Here is a 13,330-nt window from a genome sequence, read left to right as displayed (position 1 = left end):
TGGAGGATGGAGACCCCAGCGACTGGGGACCTGGAGACCCGGCTCAGGAGTCGCAGCCGGTTCTGGCCGGGGGGAGGACAATGGGCTGCGGGGACAGGACCCCGGTGACCTGACCAGCCGGGACCAGCGAGAGGGGGCCAGAGGGGGGCTGAGAGGAGAGGAGGCCCAGGCGACCCTGTTTCCCTGGAGAGAAGACAATGGACAGAGGGGGGCTTGGGGCCGGGGGTATCAGATGCCCAGCTGGGAAGCAGGGGGGCTCTGGGCTGGAGAGCGGGGGCAGGCAGAGCCCACCTGGCTGCAGGGAGACTGGGATGTGCTGGGCTGAGGGAGGCCAGGCCTGAGGCTGGAGAGTTTCCTGTGCTGGGTTCAACGCTCAATAACCCTCCTGTGTTACGCTGGTGGAGAGTCGCTCTGGGCTAGAGAGCAGGGCGGGGGGGGCATCGGCCCCTTCGGGGGTGAGGAGGCCCGGGGGATCCAGAGCGCGTGGGCTGAGAGACAGAGGCTCAGAGAGGTGCAGCTCCGGGAGGTCGAGGGGCCTGACCCCAAGAGAGAGAGGGCCCCCGAGAAGGGCTGTCGCCCTGAAAGGGGCCCCCCCACGGACCGCACGGGGCCAGGAGTGGGCACGATCTGGGAGTCCGTGACAAAAGGTGATTTGATCGTGTTACCTGCTGACAGTTTGAAAACTCGTAGCGAGAAGGAAAAAATTCCTGAACTTGTGTGTGGCGGAAGGAAGGCGAATGCGCCCGACCTTTTAGCTAGTGAGTCTGTGAGTTTGCCTGACAGGGGGTTGGGCCAGAGGTAATTCTGGCTGTAAGTGAAACTCAGAAGTTGGTAGTGACTGAGCAGAGCAGTGTTCAGGGGGGTCTGTGCCAGCAGTTTGCTGCAACTGAAGGGCGTGACAGTGATTTAATCAAGAAAGTTTCAGTTCCTAACAGCCAGAAATGTTCTGGTGTGAAGGGATCCACTGACTTTCCTTTCCAAAGATCCCCCAGGCGCAGAGGCGGAGGGGGTCTCCGCGTGCTGCCCCGGCTCCCTCCTGCCCAAATCAGAGCTGCGGGGGTGAAGCCTGCAGGCACCGGCCGTGGGCAGAGACACGCACACCCCACAACCCGCCCTGCCCCTGGGAGGCAGAGGGACCTGCCGGATGCTTCCTGGGAGCCACCCCAGGTAAGCACCCCTGGGACTCCCCGTGGGCGGGAAGGTGATGAGGTGGGCGGGGAGGGTGAGGAGGCCTGAGGCGAGGGAGCCAGCAGTGGGTGAGAGGGTGAGGAGGCAGGTGGCGGGCGAGGACAGTGAGGAGGTGGGGGCGAGGGAGCCAGCAGCGGGCGGGAGGGTGAGGAGGCTGGCGGGGAGGGTGAGGAGGCGGGCGGGGAGGGTGAGGGAGCCAGCGGCGGGCGGGAGGGTGAGGAGGCAGGCGGGGAGGGAGCCAGCGCCGGGCGGGAGGGTGAGGAGGCGGGCGGGGAGGGTGAGGGAGCCAGCGGCGGGCGGGAGGGTGAGGAGGCAGGCGGGGAGGGAGCCAGCGCCGGGCGGGAGGGTGAGGAGGCGGGCGGGGAGGGTGAGGGAGCCAGCGCCGGGCGGGAGGGTGAGGAGGCGGGCGGGGAGGGAGCCAGAGGCGGGCGGGAGGGTGAGGAGGCAGGCGGCGAGGGAGCCAGCGCCGGGTGGGAGGGTGAGGAGGCGGGCGGGGAGGGAGCCAGCGGCGGGCGGGAGGGTGAGGAGGCGGGCGGGGAGGGTGAGGGAGCCAGAGGCGGGCGGGAGGGTGAGGAGGCAGGCGGCGAGGGAGCCAGCGCCGGGTGGGAGGGTGAGGAGGCGGGCAGCGGGTGGGAGGGTGAGGAGGCGGGCGGGAGGGTGAGGAGGCGGGGAGGGTGAGGGAGCCCGAGGGGGGGGGGAGGGTGAGGAGGGGGGCGGGGAGGGTGAGGAGGCGGGGGTGAGGGAGCCAGAGGTGGGTGGGGGGGTGAGGAGGCGGGCGGGGAGGGAGCCAGAGGCGGGCGGGGAGGGAGCCAGTGGCGGGCGGGAGGGTGAGGAAGCGGGCGAGGGAGCCAGCGGCGGGCAGGAGGGTGAGGAGGCGGGCGGGAGGGTGAGGAGGCGGGCGGGGAGGGAGCCAGAGGCGGGCGGGATGGTGAGGAGGCGGTCTCGGAGGGACACAGCGCCGGGCGGGAGGGTGAGGAGGCGGGCGGGGAGGGAGCCAGCGCCGGGCGGGAGGGTGAGGAGGCGGGCGGGGAGGGAGCCAGCGGCGGGCGGGAGGGTGAGGAGGCGGGCGGGGAGGGTGAGGGAGCCAGAGGCGGGCGGGAGGGTGAGGAGGCAGGCGGCGAGGGAGCCAGCGCCGGGTGGGAGGGTGAGGAGGCGGGCGGGAGGGTGAGGAGGCGGGGGTGAGGGAGCCAGAGGTGGGTGGGAGGGTGAGGAGGTGGGCGGGGAGGGTGAGGAGGCGGGGGTGAGGGAGCCAGAGGGGGGTGGGAGGGTGAGGAGGCGGGCGGGGAGGGAGCCAGAGGCGGGCGGGAGGGTGAGGAAGCGGGCGAGGGAGCCAGCGGCGGGCAGGAGGGTGAGGAGGCGGGCGGGGAGGGAGCCAGAGGTGGGCGGGAGGGTGAGGAGGCGGGCGGGGAGGGAGCCAGCGGTGGGCGGGAGGGTGAGGAGGCGGGCGGGGAGGGAGCCAGCGGTGGGCGGGAGGGTGAGGAGGCGGGGGCGAGGGAGCCAGAGGCGGGTGGTTAGGCGGCTGGGGGTGAGGAAGGGTGCAGCAGGTGGGGGTTCTCGGGGCGGGCATGGGGGTTTCTGGCAGGGGAGTGAGGTGAGTGGCAGGTGAGAGGAGGCGAGCGGTGGGTGGGGGACTGAGGAGGGACGCAGCAGCCAGCGCAGGCCAGGGGTGAGGACGGGTGCGGTGGCTGAGCCGAGCGGGGAGGGGGTGGGACCTGGGGCAGAGTGGGGGCAGAGCACAGGAGGAACAGGGGTAGATTGTGGGTGGGGCCGACCCCCACCCGTGGCGTGTCCCTGGTTTTGCATGTGGAAAGATGGTGACGCTGGTGGGAGTGCAGGGCGTGGCACGTACTCTCCTCTCTGGGATTTAACGCCTGATTCCACGCGGCAGCAGCGGCTCGCAAGGGAAGAACCACAGAACTTTGACCCTCGCTGGTTCGTGAAAACGGACGGCGTCTCTTTAAGACGCAGCCCAGCCTCGGAATTGGTAGCAGTTAAGGATCCGAAAACTGGTGAACTGGCTCCTGTCGGTGTAGATACAAATTACCTGGCCGGCAGGGAGCAGCAGGACCGGCCAATGGCTGTTAGCCCAGAGAGCCCAGCCCCATCAGCCACTGACTTCTCTTACGCAAGAGAAATCCGGGTTTGATCCTTCAGAAGAAGGAGGAAAGAGAGAACTTCCCTTTGCAAAGGGAAGCCACAGGGTTAACCCTAAAATGCCCCAACCCCAGTGGTATTGGGCCAAAGCTGTGGCACGACAAACACAGCGGCAGATGGACACTTGGAATGGATTTGTTGTTGTTGCTAATGGGGGGTTTTGTAACTAATGTGTTGCTATTCCCCACAACTGTATAAATGCACAAGGGGCCGAAGCTTTTGGAAAATCCCTGGAACATGTTGAAAGTGAGACATAAAAACACACTGTACGTGAAAAGGCTTTGTAATGCTGATGTTGCAATGTTAACGCCTGTAAACAGCCTGGGAACTTTTCACAGGGGAAAAGCCGTTCCAGACCTGATGTGCTGTATGAACAGGGAAACTGAGGCACGCTGCCGCATTGCTTTCCCGGCTAAATGCAAAGATTCCTGTACTATGGACAACATTAATATCTACATTGACCTGATGTTAATTGGGCTCCAGACATTTGCCAGAGCTTGTATGGATCAAGTAGCTCCGTTCCTTAGCTCTTGGCAAGATCACATGAGACATACAGGAACCGTGCAGCAAGAGCAGATCCAATCCACTGTCGTGCTAACCAACCGTTACCTTGGGTTTGTAAAGAGATTCAATATGTTATTGAACGTGACTTTGCTAAACTATTTCTGTTATACGCGGATACGGCTGCTAACCCAGTACTAGCTGTAGCGAGACAGAACCGAGGATGGGGGGCTCTTGGGCTGCAGGCAGTGATGTTTGTGTCATCCCTTCCTGCATCAATTGTGCGTTGGGGGAGTGACGTTATTGACATGAACTGGGACCGTATAGATCATTGTTGCAACCAAGGTCCTGTAGTGGCATTAAATTTTGTATAAAGAGAGTCGTATAAGGTGTCTAAGGTTGTGGTTTGCTGGTTATGATTATGCTGTCTGTGTGTGTGTATCGTTTTTGTAGTTGAAGTTATGAGTATTGGCTCTGTACTGTCTGTATTTCAAACTTGTGCTGTGCTTCTGGGAGACACCCCAGACAAGTTGGTGTGAGCTCTGCGTAGCCTGCTTGATGGCCCATTAAAGACCATCAGCTACACAATCGACCCATGGAGAGAAGGCAGATACGCCTTGTGACTCGGCAAGGCAGGCAGGGACCTGCCTATGGACAGAACGCTGAGGTTTTTCCACCCCATGTGATGGGCAGCTTGTCTTTGGGACAAAGAAAGCAGAGACTCCATGACAAGAGACTAAAAAAAGCTGCTGCAGCTCCTCCATCCAGTCTTCAATCCTGCTTCTTACCTCTGGAGGGACTTTGCTACAAACAGAAGCTCTGCACAAAGGACTGAATGACCCATCCCAGATGAGGATGTTCCAGAGACTTGATTTGAACCTGCAGTTTCTTCCATCACTGCTACAAGCCTGAACCGAGAACTGTGCCATGACTGTATGGAACTGATTCCATTTAACCAGTTTAACCATTTAACCTCTGTATCTTTTTCCTTTTATGAATAAACCTTTAGATTTTCGATTCTAAAGGATTGGCAACAGCGTGATTTGTGGGTAAGATCTGACTTGTACATTGACCTGGGTCTGGGGCTTAGTCCTTTGGGACCGGGAGAACCTTTTACTGGGGTGTTGGTTTTCATAACCATTCGTCCCCATAACGAGAGGCACTGGTGGTGATACTGGGAAACTGGAGTGTCTGAGGGCTTGGCTACGCTTACGAGTTACAATGCATTAAAGCGGCCCCGGGCACGTTAGCTCACTCCCCGTCCACACCGGCCAGGCACGTAGAGCGCTCGGACTCCGCAGTGAGTATGATGTGCCCCCACTGGAGCGCAGCGGCACCATTGTGAACAGGGTGTTGCATCACTGCGCTCTGATCGGCCTCCGGAATCGTCCCATAATCCCCTTAAGTCAAGTGGCCACTCAGGTCATTGTTTTGTAATCACTGCTAGGCTCCGGTTCTGACAGCCGGCTGCTTATCTGCTCCGAGACAAAGCAACCATTACCGTGGAATGCTGCATGTGCGAGAGAGAGGCGGGGGCGGGAGTCTGCTGCTGTGTGAACTTACAAGACCGCATGCTGACATGCTCTCAGCCCCCCCAAAACCCACTCTCTCCCCCCACACACACATACACACAACACACTCCCCGTCACACTCCATCCCACCCCCCCCATTTGAAAAGCACGTTGCAGCCACTTGCAGGCTGGGATAGCGACCACAATGCACTGCGCTCTGTGGCCATTGCAAGAGCTGCTAATGTGGCCACGCCAGTGCGCTGGCAGCTGGCAGTGTGGGCAGACTGCAGCGCTTTCCCTGGTGTGCGCTCCGAAGGCGGCTTTAACTCACCGCACTCCACAGCTGCAAGTGTAGCCATGCCCTGAGGGAACTGCTTGTGTGACTTGTGCTTAGCCAGCGGGGTGAGACCGAAGTCCTCTCTGGCTGGCTGGTTTGGTTTGCCGTGGTGTGCGAAGAAACCCCAGCCTTGGGCGGTGACTGCCCTGCTTTCAGCAATTTGTCCTGAACTGGCACTCTCAGTCGGGTCCGCCAGAACCAGCATCGTTACAAGCGGTCAGTAGGTTTCTGGTCTAGGGTGGTGTCTATGTGACCATCACTTATTTGCACTGTCGTGTCCGGGAAGTGGATCTCTTGGTCCAGGCGGAGGTTGATGGTGGGGCGGAAATTGTCGAAATCCAGGTGGAATTCTTCAAGGGCCTCCTTCCCGGGGGTCCATGAAGATACCATCAATGGAGCGCAAGGGGAGGTGGGGCGCCAGGGGGCGAGAGCTGAGGAAGCATTGTTCATACTGTGGGTACCCGTCGCGGTGCCGCTGACCTGACGGTATAAGTTGTCCCCAAATCTGAACTGGTTGTGGGTGAGCACAAAGTCACAGACCTCATCGGGGACACTCTTCTCGACCGTGCGGTGGCCAATCAACCGCACGATTGATTTTGATCTGACAGCCTGAGGCTCCTGTATTGATTCATCGAACATGCATCCCTTGGGGAGTCAGCCAAGGCAGCCGAAACCCCCCCTCCCCCCCCCGACGGATAAAATACAAGAGCTTATCTAGGATAAAACCACAACATGAATTAGACGTCCTTAAAATTGTACCTCCCCGTAAGGGATGGAGCGAAGCAAGCGGTCTCCTGTTTTCTTAGCTGGGCCTTTGCGGTTTGCTCTGCCACCTGGCAGCGATTAATCACAGACGGTTACAAATGCTTAGTTCTGCTTCACTAGTTTCTGGCTACTGTGACAAGGTTCCTCCTCTGCCTTGGCGGGTCCTGCGCTTATTGGCGGATTTGCTCGCCTCACTGATTCACGGCAGCCCCTCGGTTTGGCCACTTTGGCTAGTGGCTCAAACCTGCCGTCCCCTCAGCTAAGCTCATCCCTGGCCAGCACGGGGGAACCGGAGAGCAATCCCCGCAGGCTCTGTCCCCCACCTAGTGGGGCGGGAACAGGCCAGAGCCCGTTGCGATTTAGCCCTTCCCTTCTGGTGTTTCTCACAGACCAGGTCAACTCCTCCTTTGTCCGATCAGGGGTTGGGGGAATGGGGGGATCCCGGGCCCACCCTCTGCTCCGGGTTCCAGCCCAGGGCCCTGTGGATCGCCACTGTCTACAATGTTCCCTGTAGCAGCTGCGTGACAGCGACACCTCCCCGGGCTCCTTCCCCATGGCCTCCCCCCAGCACCCTCTTTATCCTCACCACAGGACCTTCCTCCTGGTGTCTGATAACACTTGTACTCCTCAGTCCTCCAGCAGCACCGTCTCCCTCCCTGCTCCTTGCACGCTCCCCTCACTAACTGAGGGCAGGTCCTCTTTAACCCAGGTGTCCTGATGAGCCTGCCGGCCATCATTGAGTCTAGAAAGTTCTTAATTGGCTCCAGGTGTCTTGATTAGCTTGCCGGCCTTCATTGGTTCTAGCAGGTTCCTGATTGCTCTAAGGGTCACTCAGGGACCAGAAAACTGTTCATCCAGTGGCCACTATATTCGCATTCGACCAGACTCCTGTACCCCACTGCTCTGGGTCGGTCACACTGCCCTTCTCCTTCTACCTCCCTGTCCCGGAGCCCCCGGGCGATGCTCTGGACCTGCTCCCTGTGAAGCCAGGCAGGACTTTGGGGAGCCTCCTCTCCCTCGGAGCAGACTCTCCAGGGCAAGAAGCTCCCATGGCTTCACCTCCTGGGTCTGACCTTGGAGCATTCAGCAGCCTCTGCCCCTCCGTGCGCTTCCCCCAGCGAGTCCACCCAGGGGGGGTCCTGGGGAAGCCACAGGGTCCTGCACCCCCACTCCGCAGTCAGACGTGACTCTCAGCCAGCCAGTGACACAGAGGTTTATTCGATGACAGGAACAGGGTCTAAAACAGAGCTTGTAGGTACCGCGAGCCGGACCCCTCGGACGGGTCCATTCTGGGGGGCAGTGAGCCAGACCCCCACCTCTGCACTTCAGAAGTGTCAGGCCTGTTGGTGCCGGGGCCGGGAGGTACCAGGCCTGTGGGCAGGGCCGGCTCCACAGCCCAGCGCGGCAAGCACCCGCCTGGGGCGGCCCTTTCCCGGGGGGGGCGGCAGGCTGGGCCGGCGGACCTGCCGCAGTCATGCCTGCGGGAGGTCCACCGGAGCCCCGGGACGACCGGACCTGCCGCAGGCATGACTGCGGAGGGGGCGCTCGTCCCGCGGCTCCAGTGGACCTCCCGCGGGCATGACTGCGGACGGTTCGCAGGTCCCGCGGCTCGGCTGGACCTCCCACAGGCATGCCTGCGGCAGCTCCAGCAGAGCCGCCGGACCTGCGAACCGTCCGCAGCTGCGGGAGGTCCAGCCGAGCCGCGCGACCAGCGGACCCTCGGCAGTCATGCCTGCGGGAGGTCCGCTGCTGCCCCGGCTCCGGGGCGCCTCCTGCGCATGACTGCTTGGGGCGGCCAAAAAGGTAGAGCCGCCCCTGCCTGTGGGTGCCAGGGCCGGGAGCTGCCAGGCCTGTGGGTGCCAGGGCCGGGAGGTGCCAGGGCTGTGGGTGCCGGGGCCGGGAGGTGCAAAGACCCAATGGCAGACACGCCAAGGCACAAATTCAGCGCTGTCCCCACCCCTGGAGGCAGGGCTCCGATCCCCTCCCATCCGCCGGGTGCAGCCGAGCCCAGGTGCTCCGAGCAGTGGAACCTGCTGGCAGCCGCGGGCTGGATCCATCCTGCTGACAGGTGCGGCCGGGCGGGCTGGGAGCGATGGAAGGAGGGAGCCCAGGTGGGGGGTGGGGGGATGAAGGCCGGAACAGAGAGTCCAGGGGAAGCGGGGGACGTCCTGCCCCACCCAGCGAAGGGGGATCTCTGGGCTGAGGTGGTTGGAACAAGGGAATGGGAGAGGGGACTGGATCCTTGCTGAGAGGGGATAGAGGACCCAGGAGTCCTGGCTCCCAGCCCCCCCCCCCGCTCTAACCACTAGATCCCACTTCCCTCCCAGAGCCAGGGAGAGAACCCAGGAGTCCTGGTTCCCAGCCCCCCAGCCAAGGCAGCTTGTGTGTCTCTTCTAGTGGCTGGCGAAGGGTTAATAGGAAGGAAGAACTATCTGGGGTGGGGGGAGGGGGAAGAATTTGGCTCCCCTCTGTTCCTTCTCACACCCCCACCCCGTTCTGGGCCCAGGTGGTACAATCCCATGGGCGAGGTTGGAGGGGAGAAAGAATCCAGCTACAAATAGACCCAGCCGACCTTCCACCTTCTCTGGGGGAAGGGAGTGGGGCCTAGTGGTTAGAGCTGGGGGGGGGGGCTTGGAGCCAGGACTCCTGGGTTCTCTCTCTGGCTCTGGGAGCGGAGTGGGGGCTAGTGGTTAGAGCGGGGGGACGGGAGGCGATTCCCAGCTGTGGGGCGGGAGGGGGGGTTTGGTGGGGGGAGGGCTCAGCGCCTACCCGGGATTGTGTCACGCTCCTCACAGACGCCAGCGTTTCTTCCACCGGGGAGGAATTTTCCTTATTGGCTTTTTATCTGATCTCATCTGAGAATGAACAGGAAATTCCCCCCCACCCCCACCCCCCGCCCCCACCCCAGCCTGGCCACCCACAGTCCCGCCCCCACCCCCGTCATCCCCTTTGGACCCCACAGTCCCGCCCCCACCCCCGGGCCTGTTGGGGTCCAAAGGGGATGACGTCACAATGAAGCCCAGTGCCACATCGACCCCCCCGGCCCACTCCCCCAACCCTGCTCTTAACCCACAGGAGCTGGGGGGGAGCCCAGGGCTGGGCTAGCAGGGGCTGCGGGTCGGGAGTGAGGGGCACTGGCAGGGCTGGGGGAGCCCAGGGCTGGGCTAGCAGGGGCTGCGGGTCGGGAGTGAGGGGCACCGGCAGGGCTGGGGGAGCCCAGGGCTGGGCTAGCAGGGGCTGCGGGTCAGGAGTGAGGGGCACCGGCAGAGCTGGGGGAGCCCAGGGCCGGGCTAGCAGGGCCTGCGGGTCGGGAGTGAGGGGCACCGGCAGGACAGGGGGGGCAGGGCCGGGCTAGCAGGGCCTGCGGGTCGGGAGTGAGGGGCACTGGCAGAGCTGGGGGGGGCAGGGCTGGGCTAGCAGGGGGCTGCGGGTCGGGAGTGAGGGGCACCGGCAGGGCTGGGCTAGCAGGGGCTGCGGGTCGGGAGTGAGGGGCACTGTGGGAGAGGGGGAGGGGGAGGGGAGGGGAGTTGCTCTGAGTGCTCTTGCCTGGCCCGGTGTCGGCTGGTGGCTGATCCGGGGTCAAGGGGCTTCGGCCCCCCAGAAACTGAGTGACTCTGCTCCCCTCCCCCGACATGCGGCTGGAGCTGGGGTCCCCTGGCCCCTGGGCTGGGCTGTGGGGAATGGGGGTCATTGGCCCTGGGAGACCCTCTCCCGTCTCCTCACACCATCTCCCCCATTTCTCTCTTCCCCCCACTCCACTCACCACCCTCCTCCCCTGCTCCTCCTCTCCCCAGGCTGGGACCTCCGTCCCTCATCACCGCTGGGAGCCATGACTGCCCCGGACTCCCGGGTCCCCTTCCGGCGGCCCCTCCAGCTCAGCCTCTACCTGCTGGCCATCATGACCTTCTCCTTCCTCATGCACCTACGCAGCTGGTTCCCCACCGCAAGGCAGAGGCTCCCCTCCCCGAATGCCACGGACAGGTCCCCAACCACGCCCCCCACCACACCCCCCGCCACGGAGCGCGGCATGTGGACCGTGAACTCCATCGGGCGCCTGGGGAACCAGATGGGGGAATATGCCACCCTCTACGCCCTGGCCAAGATGAACGGGCACCAGGCCTACATCCTCCCACAGATGCACCAGCAGCTGGCACCGCTCTTCCGCATCACCCTGCCCGTGCTCTCCAGCGACGTGGTGCGGCGCGTCCCGTGGAGGAACTATGGGCTCCATGACTGGATGTCGGAGGAGTACAGGCACATCAAGGGGAAATACGTCCGGCTGACGGGCTACCCCTGCTCCTGGACCTTCTACCACCACCTCCGGCAGGAGATCCTCCAGGAATTCTCCTTCCACGACCACGTCAAGGAGGAGGCCAACCGGTACCTGGCCGGGCTGCGCGGGCAGCGCCAGAACGTGACCTACGTGGGTGTCCACGTCCGGAGGGGGGACTACGTCCGGGTGATGCCCCAGGTCTGGAAGGGGGTGGTGGCGGACAAGGCCTACCTGGAGAAGGCCATGGGCTACTTCCGGGCCAAGTACCAGGAGCCGGTCTTCGTGGTGACCAGCAACGGGATGGAGTGGTGCCGGGAGAACATCGACGCCTCGCGGGGGGACGTGTATTTCTCGGGGGACGGGAAGGAGTCGTCGCCGGGGAGGGACTTTGCTCTCTTGGCCCATTGCAACCACACGATCATGACCATCGGGACCTTCGGCATTTGGGTCGGCTACCTGGTCGGTGGGGAGACTGTGTACTTGGCCAACTACACCCTCCCCGATTCCCCCTTCCTCCGGGTCTTCAAGCCTGAGGCCGCCTTCCTGCCCGAGTGGATCGGGATCGACGCCGATCTCTCCCCGCTGCGGGGTGGGACATAGGGGCAGAAAGGATCCAGCCTGCAGGATCCGCCGGGATAGTGGGCCAGCCCCCAGCTGGGGTAGGCGGCCCTGGGGAGTTTAGGGGGCATCAGCATGGACCTTGGTCAGGCACGGGGGCGGGGTGGAGGGGCAATCAAGACGCTGTGGGTTGGTTCTGCCGACCTTCTCCTGGGAGTCACCAAATGGGTCCATCATGAGGCTGAATGGTTAAAACTCTTGGCTGTAAGTTATTGGGACCTGCTGACTTTAAAATGTCTCACTTTGATAGCTGCTGTTCAGCTGCCTCCTCAGATATGAGCAGAATGGAAAGAGCCATTAGCATCACCATATGATACGACATCACGTGTTTTATTCCCCCAAACACAAAACAAAAATATTTATTGAACAATTCTGCCTTTTCTGCATTACTGATAATTCTACCATTTCCATCTAAAATGGACCAATAGTATTGTAAGGATTCTTTTTGTTGCTAATATGCATTTTTAAAAAACAGCCTCCTTATTGTCCTCACCACTGTGGGCCATAGAATGTGCCGTGTGTCCCTTTGCTTCCCTTATCAATTTTCTACCATTCCTAGCTTCTGGTTTATATGCTGTCCATTACCCCCGTCCTTCCATTTGTTATTGCTGCTTTCACTTCCCCTCTAAACCAGGTCAGTCTGTGACCAGTGTGACCTTGATCCTCAAGTGTGGAATTGTGGCTGCCGGGGCACCTAGTCAGTGTTTGGTAAACAATCCCCAATCAATAGCCACATGGGTCTGATTCAATTCTTCCTCCAGGCTCCTTCGGTTCCCAGTTCTTTTCAGCTTAGTGAAACTGACCCTTTGAAAAAAGCAGGGAGGGCTGGGCGGCAGGACTCCTGGGTTCTATCCCCGGCTGAGTGGGGCAGGTTCAGCAGGGCTCTGTGAGTGGGCACATCCTGGGCTATCAATCGGCCCCAGTGTGTGCGTGGCACAGGGCTGTAAAGCCAGAACGGTAAAGCAAATGATAAGCTCTTACAAGCAACAATAAAATCGTAGTCACAAGGCCCCACCCCTCCGCCAACGCCCCCCCACCCCCACGGCCAATCCCTCACCCAGAGTTCCCCGCCATATGGACCTAGCCCAGCCCTAGCCAGGGAGCGCCCCACTGAATACCGCCCTTCCGTGTCCACCAAGAAGAGAACCCAGGAGTCCTGGCTCCCCCACCCCGCTATAATCACTTGCTCTTGGGCCAGGAGGAACCAGGGGATGGGTGGAGCCCAACCCTGGGGAAAATTTACCCCCACCCCCCACGGGATTGATACACAGTTCAGCAGCCGTGACCCATTAGCGCCCTCCCCCCACCCTGGAAGAACCCAGGTGTCCGACCACCCTCTGCCTTGGCAGGGCCAACCCTGAGCCCCAAGGGCTTGTGGGCAGCAGGGGTGGCTGAATCTGGGGGGGAAGATTCAAACCACAAACCACATGGGAGGTTTGGGCCAGCAGCGGGAAGGCGAGCGCCCCCCGCCCCGCCTGTCTGTAACGCCCGGGCTCTGTGGCTGGCGTGGGCCCCATGCTGGAGTGGGGGAGGCCAGGGGAAGGGACACCGGCTTTAACCACTCGACCCGGCTGCCGAGCGACGGCCAATCCACCCCAGCTGGGAGCCAGGTTTTGTGGCCTCTGCAAACTTGATCTGTGAGGCTTCAATATTTTCTTCCTCGTCATTGACATGAACAAGCTCAGAGTCTAGAAATACCCCCCATCCCCCCCGTTCCCCTGCCCCTCGATGGCACGTCTCCATGTGCAGGTACAGTCTGAGAGCTGCCAGTTGGGCGGCTGCGACTCTGTTTAACACACTCATTTCCTGGCGTTCCTGTTAATCAGTCACCAGCTCCCGCGCCTTCCTGACATCTACAGATGTGACACCAACCCTGTGACCTTCCTCCACCGACCGTGCGACCACAGCGACAGAGGCTAGCAAGTTAGTGTGACGGGGTCTAGTTTCCATAATCCCACGCCGACGAATTATGGTACCCTCCTT

General features: G+C 61.9%; 1 protein-coding gene across 2 annotated transcripts; it reads left to right on the top strand.

The window, feature by feature from the left end:
* The first annotated feature begins 8,457 nt into the window (after positions 1-8,457).
* LOC123350171 (galactoside alpha-(1,2)-fucosyltransferase 2-like) lies at positions 8,458-11,420 on the top strand. Of its 2 annotated transcripts, none has more exons than XM_044988605.1 (2): positions 8,458-8,524; positions 10,251-11,420. In XM_044988605.1, exon 2 carries the CDS (start codon positions 10,286-10,288, stop codon positions 11,327-11,329), a length of 1,044 nt encoding a protein of 347 aa, XP_044844540.1. In that variant the 5' UTR covers positions 8,458-8,524; positions 10,251-10,285; the 3' UTR covers positions 11,330-11,420. The 2 variants fall into 2 exon arrangements, with proteins under 2 accessions (XP_044844540.1, XP_044844539.1); XM_044988604.1 differs by lacking the exon at positions 8,458-8,524 and adding an exon at positions 8,549-8,567.
* Positions 11,421-13,330: the final 1,910 nt, after the last annotated feature.

This window comes from Mauremys mutica, chromosome 15, assembly GCF_020497125.1.
Source record: "Mauremys mutica isolate MM-2020 ecotype Southern chromosome 15, ASM2049712v1, whole genome shotgun sequence".
Lineage (NCBI taxonomy): Eukaryota > Metazoa > Chordata > Testudines > Geoemydidae > Mauremys > Mauremys mutica.
This window is presented reverse-complemented; position numbering and strand designations above follow the sequence as displayed.